We start from the raw sequence: 9,997 nt of genomic DNA on the forward strand, positions 1-9,997 counted from the left end.
TGTGACACTAAGAGGATTTCTTATATAATGTTTAAAATACACCAATGTGCGAGCACGGATGCCCGCGTGGTGTAAATGCAAGCCATTTACTCCAATGTCCATTAGTTCGAGCTCAGTTTTAGATTACTTTTTTTTTTAAATTTATTATTTGCTTTCTGCTTGAACTATTTAGATCCAAGTTAACATCAAACAATTTAAAGCATTTAATGGCACACTTGAATGCATGCCCAAATATGTATAAAAGGTTTTTTTTTAATACCCAGTTAACGAAAATTATGTTTATCGACTACTTGCAAAATTTACTTTATTTTTTAGGTTAATATATTTTTTACATGAGTCATAGTATGACCTTCGCCGGTGCGAGTTCTCTGGTTTCCCAAAACCAATTTGCAATATTTCGTATATAAATACCCGATTCAAACCTATTAGTTGAACAGAACAGAACAGAACAGAACATATTTTATTCACGTAAACTTTACAGTTTTTTGTGTTATATATATATGCATACATATAATAATGAATACAACAAGATTATACAATGAAGTATGGGTCATTATTTAACAAATCTATTTAGCAGGATGAACTTATATACAATCAATATTCATGCTTATTTGGTACAATGATTAATTTCATATGGTAATAAATATGTATTGTTGGAACAAAAATAGCTTATAATCAAATCACTAGCTGTTATTGTAATGTATTCTTTCAATGACTAGTCTTGAGTCTTGTATACAATGACCAGTGTTATAAATCCGTCAATGCTACGTTGCGAATTTTAAAAGCTTCAGATATATATTTACTTAACATAAACAGTTCAGATTTGTTGTTTGTATTAAACAGTTGTATCAACTTAAACATACTATGTCTATTTCTATAATAATGTTTTAAATAAATTGGTCTTAAATGAGCATATGCTGTACATTTAAACATCAAATGAAATTCGTCCTCGATCTCATTGGTAGGGCAGATTTGACAAATACGTAAATGTCTATCCAATTTTTCGTATCTACCGGTGTGTATTCTCAAGTTATGGGAACATATACGTAATTTCGTAAATACAACTCTGAGATCTCTCGACACAATGAGATCTAGATAAGATTAAAATCCATGTGGCAGGTTAAGTGTTTTATACAAAGTTAAAACTCCACTATCTGTAACATTTTCTTGCCATTGTTGCAAATTTTCATCAATTAGCCTTTGCCTAAATGTACAAATAAACTGGTTGGTATTTATAGGTATGTCACTACACCAAACATAGTAACAACCGTAACGTGTAAGAAGGTTCTTAACTTTACTAAACCAATTCGTTCTATTTATACTAACATCGAACACAGCATCTTATCAACTGACTTGGTAATAATGTTATCACTATCCTTTAACTTTAACCAGTATTTTATAATACGTAAATATCGGTTTATATACAATGGGTATCTACCCAGTTCACCGTATACAGCTACATTAGCTGTAGATTGTCTAACACCAAGCGTAGCTTTGCAAAATTTTAAATGCAGCCATTCTAATTGTGATGATTTGGTAAGCACCCCCATACTTCACACCCATACGTAATAATAGGAGAAACAAAAGCATCAAATAACTGCAGTGCTACTCTTGGTTTACATTCGTATTTTTTCAGATTTGATAATAAATTATTCAATGCTTTTAAGCCTTTTTCATATAACGTCTGAGAATTAAGATTAAAATTACCAGTGTAGTTCAATGTAACACCTAAATAGTTAAAGTCATTAACAACATCCAAGTATTCATCAGCATATATCCATTTTTCATTATGTTTTAAACCACCTCGTTTGCGAAATACTACAACTTTTGTATTCGCAGTGTTCACTTCTAATCCCCATGTTTCACAGTAATTATGCAAATGATCTATTGACAATTGTAAATCTTCTGGGGTTTCACCAATAACAACCATGTTATCTGCGAATAACAAAAGAATCAAACACATATCCTGTATAACTATACCTTTGCTATTTCTATTTTGCAAATACATCTCTAGATCTTCTACGAAAAGAGAAAACAAGATCGGGGAGATTATCTCCCCTTGCCTCAAGCCAACTGCTATATTAAAGTAATCAGAATAGTTTTCGCAATGTCTAACAAATGACTTAACAGCTTGATTCATGCTGCGTTTTATACGCAACACTTTACCATCCACGTTAGCTTTATACAATTTTAACCATAGGGCATTGAGATAAATCGAATCAAAACAACGCTTCATGTCTACGAAACAGCAATACAAACGTTTATATGAATTAACATAATTTTCAATAATTGAGTGCAGTACAAATACTGCGTCTACTGTCGATCTACCCTTTCTGAATCCAAATTGTGCATCAGAAATGGTGTTATTTCTTCGCACCATTTTGATATACGTTGGTTTAGTACACATGTAAACAACTTAGCAAAATTACTTAATAGTGTGATACCTCTATAATTTTTTATATCAGACTTGTCGCCCTTTTTATGTAAGAGAACAATAATACCCTTGGTCCATGCAATTGGGAAATTTCCCGTGTTCAAAATAAAATTGAATATTACTGTAATATGACCAGCTAAAATATCACAAGCTTCTATGAAATATTCATTTAATAATTTATCTGTACCTGGCGATTTCCTTGTTTTAATTAATTTAATAGCTTTACAAACTTTGTCATATGTGATTGGATTATCAAGCTCTCCAAATATATGCGAAAAATCATTAAAATCGTAATTACTATTAAAATCCTCAGCTTCAACATTTGAAGCCTGGTTTATATCAGCAAACATTTGTTCAAAATGAATGGTTCTTGAAATCTTCAAGACGTATATTACCATCGTTATTATTTGTTTTTTGTGACCGAAAATATTTCCAAAAATCTTTTGTTTGGTCTACTATGTTTCAAATTTTCAAATTCCTTACAACGTTTGAATTTAAAAGCTCTGCGTTTTTTTAAAACAATGGTTTTATACAGACATTTTAATCTACATAGTTCAACTCTATCTATATCACTATGCGAATTATTAAACACATATAGGGCATTTTTATACAAAAGCTTAGCCTCTCTACAGTCATGGTCGAACCATTTATCTGAGTCAGATATGACACATTTTTGAAACTGTGGGTACTTTACAGTGTGCTTAACGAATAATGGATCTGCCACCTCACGTACAATTTCCGAAAACCTATTTACCTTATAATAAGCCTTATTATATCAGTGCGCGTCATTGTCACAACTGAATGATAGACACTCATTGTATAAACAGTCGTGCTAGAGGATGGTCTTGCCAAACTGTGTGTAATACAAAACAGTGATTTATGAGGATTGAATGTTATTTAATAAATGATATAGATATTTGTTTACTTCAAAGAGAAGTCGCGGTAAGTGGATTATAAACACTTTTTATTTTTTATTCGATAAAAACAGGCGGTCAATACAGCGTAACTTTGGTTTATGTTGTATCGATAAGTTGAATGGCCTTAAAACACTGTTTGTTTCCACAAACCCGGTCAAAGTAATTTCGGAATATGTATTTCATTGAAAATTCTTGAAATATTTTTTTTAAGTTTGTAGATTTGGAGTTACAAACAAGTACAAATAAACAACTTATTGATTAACCTTCATTCTCTTTTTGCATGATCTTGTTCAGCACAATATTGCTTTCCATATAATAATTGATGGCAAAAATGCCTAAAATCTCGATAACAATATATTTAACACTAAATATTTTGCACTAAGGCTTTGAAATGTTTTTAAAAAATTGTGTTAAATGAAACCTGCACTATATTGGATATCTCAAGGCAATGCTATGTTTTAGTTTCAAATATTCCGCCAGGAGTTTATTAGAAATGAACAAACGACAGAGCTTGGACGAACGTAGATATCAGACGTCCGACCCAGCCCTGTCGTATGTTATCTTTATTATACATATCATCTTAATTTGTTCCTTCACTAAATTTATTACAAATCACACTTTTGCGTACATTTATTTTCATTTACGCAATTAATGACATATCTCGTTTTACCGTATTTCCGTGACTAAATACAGCAGTTAAAGCTACCCTCTGTCGACTTTCGGGACAACAATTCTTACATGTTTTTTGACAGCTAAATATCAGAAAAAAGGTCTGATAAAAACACTTAAATGAATCCGAAAAATATTTCGGATTGTGTGTTTGTCATGTATAAAGTGAAACTTCAATTTCAGGAATAACAATATTATCCATTTAAAGTGTCGTTTGATTTCAAAAAGCTTATTTTTTTGCTCTGAGTGGTTAGCATTCGATTCTAAAGTTTTCAAAAAGTAGCGCGGTTTAAATCTAATTAAGATGAATGGGTGTACGAAAAGAAATGAGAAGTGAACACCGTTGTGTCTTTAATATTTTTAAGAATTGCTCTAAAGTTGTAATTTAGTTTTGTGTGTCGTTTATTATAGCTTTGTGTGATGACATCTTTGAATGCTTAAAAATTGTCATCTATCAACGTTGAGGTTTCAGTCGTCATCGATATTTAATGATTCCAATTGTGTGCTACGTTTAAATCATGATTATGATTTTTGTTTGATTTGTGGCTTCAATTTGTTTATCAAGATTGGCTAACACTTATTGTGGACGCCATTTTCTTCAGGTTAAGTCACGCAACCGGATTCTTTTCAGATATACCAAATCCGCCCTGGACAGCTATGATTTTAATGTTTGGCCCGGCGGGTACAAATAACATACCATAGAGCTTGGTCGGACACCGATATAATGGCACGATGGCCGATTTTAGACGTCCGACCAGGCTCTATTGTATGTACTTATATAAGTTATAAAGTAATCTAGTGATATAATAATGATGGTATTATAACATGTACACGTTCAATATGTCATAGTTAACTTCATTTACATGAATATTTCAGAAAATAATAGTATTGCAAGGCAGGATGTTTAGACTGTTCACGGCATTAGTCTTAATTTATTCTTTCGGTTGTGACGAGAGAATATACTATGAGCATAACAACATGACATGCGCAATGTGTCGTCCGGGGTCACATTGGGTTGGTCATTGCTTGACAAGTGGGGCGTCCGCTGATTGCGTCCCCTGTCCACACGACCAGTACAATCCTGCCTTCAACAGAGCAATTTACTGTAAACAATGTAGGACAAGTTGTTGGAACCAGAATCATGAGCATGAGAGTGTTCAAAGAGAAGAAATTGTACAAGCCTGTACAGGAATCTCAGACTTAAAATGCCAATGCAAAGAAGGGTACTGGAGGGAGAAGGGGACCAATAACATTTGTCAGCGTGTGTTGACGTGTGGTCAAGGACAGGGTGTTAAAACCAAAGGTAAACCAATAACTTCATATGTGGCTAACAAGAGCTTAATAGTGCTCAATAAACAAAAACATTTGGCGAAATATGAAATATTAAATATAGTTGATCCAATTTACAATGTTTTCGACTGGTTGACATGTATTTAGAAAATCAAAAAATTGGATGGATTCTAGCTCTAGATAAAATGATTTATTTGAATTTCATAACCTGGACAGATGGGTATTCGGTTAAACAGTATATGTATATGTAATTAAACGTGGAAATAATGGTATAAAAACACATACATGTATTATTCAGTATAGCCAATTCTATTTTTAAATTGATATTACAGCTACCCCAAACAGTGACACAGTTTGTGAGGATTGTGTTAATGGAGAAACGTTTTCAAATGTTTCATCAACAACAGAACAGTGCCTTCCATGCTCTACATGCGGCACGGATGAGATCCTTCATCGATCTTGCACCGCAACTGAGGACACTATATGTGCTGTCCGGACTACAACTGGTGCTGACACTTAGCTTTTATTGATTATCGTTTCTTAGTTACATTTTAATATTAATATTATAAAAGTCGTGTCGTTTGATAATTCTTTATTTCGTGTTTCCGTAGGTTTGAATGAATTATTTTGTTATTTATAAATTAATCATTTATTTTGTTTCCTTTAGAAAGTATTTCGTTCGCTTTTTTTTCATCCACCCGGTAATTCATCTATACTTCTAACTTATTTAATTCTATATTACATCCCCCTTTAAGTGTGTTCTTTATTTTGATATGGGGCCACATTATAGTGTTTTATTTCATGATTTAGGTCGCAAGGAGCTGGTTATTGGTCTGGTAATAGGAATCTCTTCTCTGGTCCTGGTGTTTGTAGCAATTGGTGTTGGGCTTTATGTCTTCTGTTACTGTCGAAGTGCTAAAACTGATTCAGATTCAATTACGAAAGGTGAATGTTGCATTATATCTTCTTTATACTTTAAGAATCATATTTCGTACAATTAGACGTGTTATTTGTCGTTCAAACACAGCTTACACGTTTAATGTTTTTCCAACAATATTAACACTATATGAAGAAGACAGGAGTATAAATGGTCCTCATGATGAAGTGTTCTTATGATCCTAAGCGTTTAAACCTTCGTATGTATAAATTAAATATAATCTAAATAATGACGACCAAAATAAACACTTTAAACGTCTCGTCTAGTCAGTTGTCTAACATTAGTTATGTTAAGTTCTTGATAAACTCGATAAATAAATGTTTCTTCTCAAATGTGTATATATTTTCAACAAATGGGTGTAATTGCTTCATTTTATATGTACTTAAAGCAAATCAAGATGATCTTCAATTCAATGTCTCTACGCACGAAGTCGTCAATGGAACTAAAAACCGAGCTTTTCAAGGACAAAGACCTCAGGCAAATGAGATGTCTACACACGTTTTTATCGATGAAACAAAAGCAAATGACACTGCTATTCGTGAGCAGTCGGTTAAAGCTATGGTAAGTAACGCCTGCAATAGAGGTAATGCCAGTGGATCTGCTTCAGAGGCAAATGGAGCCTCTGTCAACGATAATGTTTCGCACACCGTTAATGCTCACGACAATGAGAACGATACTGAAGCGGCTATCGTTGTAAATGGGCCAAAATATGTTGATAATGCATACATAGGCAAGAGAAAGGCTGCACGTGTGATCCCTGATGGAAAGAGAGCTGGTTCTAAAAGTAAGACATATGAATTATTATCATTAAACGAAATATTTTAACGATAAACCCTGTTTCATGTCTTGTGCGTTTGTGTGGTTGTTAAATTCATATGTGTACTAAATCCAGTTAAATATAATCGAATGCAAATGTGGTTGATCTTATATTTGTCTATTGTATTTTAAATATTTACGGTTTTCAAAACAAGATACGTAATATAATTGCGCATGTTTTAGCATTTTTGAATGTGTGTAGTAGAAACGTAATATGCATGCATACATTAATACATGCGAACGTCTTATAAAATTAGAAAAACTAAAGTAACTACAGTGAATTGTGCAGTTTCAAAAATAGACGCCTAAATGATCAGAATTTTACTTATATATCGAACCCGTGAAATATATCTAATGAAAATGTAATCAAATACTGTACTTTTGTAATCGTTTTTTATATAATAGGCAATCCATCAAAATATTGTTTTATATATTTTTAATAATGAAAGCAAATTACTTGTACTTATGCTGTTGCCTTTTCCTGCTTTTAGCCAAACTATCCGATGCTTCCGACCCATATCTTTTTTGTAAGTACCACCCACAGGATACATAGTACTTCTATTATGCGTCAACAACTATTTGCACATCAATATCTAATAGATTTTTAACGTCTACTCGATTTAATGGTAAACTACTGATCCAACAATGAATCATAGAGATTTATGGAATCACAAGAACATACTTAAAATTAGAAATGCTGTTGTTTGTAAATGTTTTAAACAAAAAATTGCGTTAACTTCTTGCAATATGCGATTTCATCTTAAACACATGAATAATTCCCATTGGAGTTCACATGTTTTCGTATTATCATAATTTAATTGTGAATAATTTTATGAAAAAACATCCAGTGTAATCTAAATGATTAAATGTTCAATTTGTGCTCATTTATGTTCTTTCAGTGCAGAAAGTCTATTGCGAATTGTCTGAAAAGATGGATGGCAATTTCAGGATGTTCTTTCGTAAAAATGGAATAAGTTAATATTTTTATTCTCATTTGCCAATTTCTATGTTTTGGTAACACGTATTTTTTCCCTTATTTTCTACTGCGGTTTTATATATGGTTTTTTAAATCCTCTTTGTGAATTTCAGTTAACTCGTTCTGTATCTCGTTAAAATTAAACACAATTTTAAAGGTCAAATATTTGCAGGTGTTCGGTAAATGTTTTAATGTTGAATGGAAACGAAACAAGAAATATCCTGTCAATCCTTTACATGTAAATCATATTGCGTTTTAGAATCAATATACAATAATATTCTTTGATGAAGGTGACTTTACTATATCAACTATTGAGGAGGAAGAGAAGCGAGTGAGTGAGCAGTGCTACAAACTTTTTCGTGCTTGGGAACATCATATCAATGTACGTGAAGTACCAGCCATGAAAATCCCATTGGAACGTATCAGAAAGTTGACGTCAATGTTTCGGGAAGACACTGCCATGAAATGTTCAGTTACATGCCTGGATATATTAGAACGTTATGAAAACAAATGGTCTCGAAAATGCAGACATACAAATACGCGCACATAGAAACGTATTATTTATTATTCTGTTTCAGATACATATATTATATATTATGTTTGTTGCTTGTTACATTTTAAAAGAAACAAATACGTTTCATTGTGTATTTTTGATTTTGTTATAGTTTTGTCATGAAATTTAAATTTATGTGTTAGGTCATTGTTTTATATAATGTTCTGGTAACGACCAGTTGACGTGTCTAATCCAATTTTCTAAGGTTTATAATAAACTTGGTCAAGTCGAGTGCTCAACTGGTCATAAACAGTGATATTTGTTATATAAACAGTGATATTTGTTTGTGAAAGTTTTTACAGAAATAAGTTGGTTTTTGAAATCAAAATACTATGTACTGTGATCTAAAATTGCTATGCTAGAACGCCGTTGCGAGTATATATGCTTCGAGGATCACTGCTAGCAATATTCCATGTGTCTACTTGTGCTCTTGTTCCATTTTGTACTTTATTATATCTTAGTGTTTATGAACATCATGTCAGGACATGTAAAATGCTAACGATATTCAGTTCTATATTGTGTTTTGTCTTTAAACTGTATTAACGTAAATCGTTGAACAAAACATCATCTTAAAGTGGTATTGTTACTCAGAGCCCACATGGGATTAGCTCCCTTCAGGAAATCACCGCCAGAAATAGGATACAAACTTCAAAAGGCGACCTTTGTTTTGTTTTTAATTGCGGTTTAAAGCTCATAGTACACTTGCATCATTGTTAAACGCCTCATGCGATAACTCCCCATGAGTAAAAATATATATATCGCTCTAACATAGACCGCTGTACCTTCGAGTTTCAATTTTAATGAATATGATGACGATTGTCAAAAAACGTATTGAGCAAAATAAAAGATTACGTTATAATCTTATCATTATAATACTAGTTCAGATAAATTGAAACTGTCACAAAACATCATAATGCCCATTTATAAAGGATGCATATATTGTGCGTGACACAATTGTCATTATTGAAAAATATACATAGCTCCTTCAGACATATGTAATATGTCAACGCGCTTGTTAAGACGTCAAACACTCCACTGTTTTTGTCTTCATATTTATCGATGTTTTATACATCAAACACAAATGGTTTACGCATTACCTCCGCTTTCCTATACATAACAATTTTAGTACCATACTCTAGCTATAGGTGTTCACGTTCCAGTGTACAAACCCGATCTTCTCAATACTTTACAGACTGTTAAATGTAACAAATGTTTCTTTCCTTTACTTTACAGTTCAATAAACTACTTCTTAAAAGTACAAAGTGATATCAACTTTATTTAAAAGCTAGCGACGTTGTACGGTAAAAATAATACACCTTCTTTTCCATAATTTACAGCTAGATAAAATCATGACTCCAAGTAGGGTAGTGTTAAAAACTACACACATCATCTCATCTCTACTTGA

The 9,997-nt window shown here is 32.3% G+C and overlaps 1 protein-coding gene across 4 annotated transcripts; it reads left to right on the plus strand.

Moving 5' to 3' along the window:
* Positions 1 to 3,242: 3,242 nt before the first annotated feature.
* LOC127844523 (uncharacterized) lies at positions 3,243 to 9,166 on the plus strand. Of its 4 annotated transcripts, XM_052374794.1 has the most exons (9): positions 3,243 to 3,376; positions 4,652 to 4,786; positions 4,897 to 5,323; positions 5,643 to 5,816; positions 6,121 to 6,255; positions 6,636 to 7,031; positions 7,555 to 7,590; positions 7,963 to 8,037; positions 8,330 to 9,166. In XM_052374794.1, the coding sequence occupies exons 2-9, from the start codon at positions 4,745 to 4,747 to the stop codon at positions 8,587 to 8,589; spliced, it is 1,545 nt and encodes a 514-aa protein (XP_052230754.1). In that variant the 5' UTR covers positions 3,243 to 3,376; positions 4,652 to 4,744; the 3' UTR covers positions 8,590 to 9,166. The 4 variants fall into 4 exon arrangements, with proteins under 4 accessions (XP_052230754.1, XP_052230753.1, XP_052230756.1 ...); XM_052374793.1 differs by lacking the exon at positions 4,652 to 4,786; XM_052374795.1 differs by lacking the exons at positions 3,243 to 3,376; positions 4,652 to 4,786 and adding an exon at positions 3,824 to 3,903.
* Positions 9,167 to 9,997: the final 831 nt, after the last annotated feature.

Source organism: Dreissena polymorpha, chromosome 9, assembly GCF_020536995.1.
Source record: "Dreissena polymorpha isolate Duluth1 chromosome 9, UMN_Dpol_1.0, whole genome shotgun sequence".
NCBI classification, from domain to species: domain Eukaryota; kingdom Metazoa; phylum Mollusca; class Bivalvia; order Myida; family Dreissenidae; genus Dreissena; species Dreissena polymorpha.

Bases quoted from the DNA above. Each gene is read 5' to 3' on its own strand.
- LOC127844523 (XM_052374793.1), top strand. From the start codon at position 3,314: ATGAGGATTGAATGTTATTTAATAAATGATATAGATATTTGTTTACTT. The intron at 5,324-5,642 runs GTAAACCAATAA...TTGATATTACAG, and splicing joins ACAGGGTGTTAAAACCAAAG to CTACCCCAAACAGTGACACA. The intron at 7,591-7,962 runs GTAAGTACCACC...ATGTTCTTTCAG, and splicing joins TTCCGACCCATATCTTTTTT to TGCAGAAAGTCTATTGCGAA.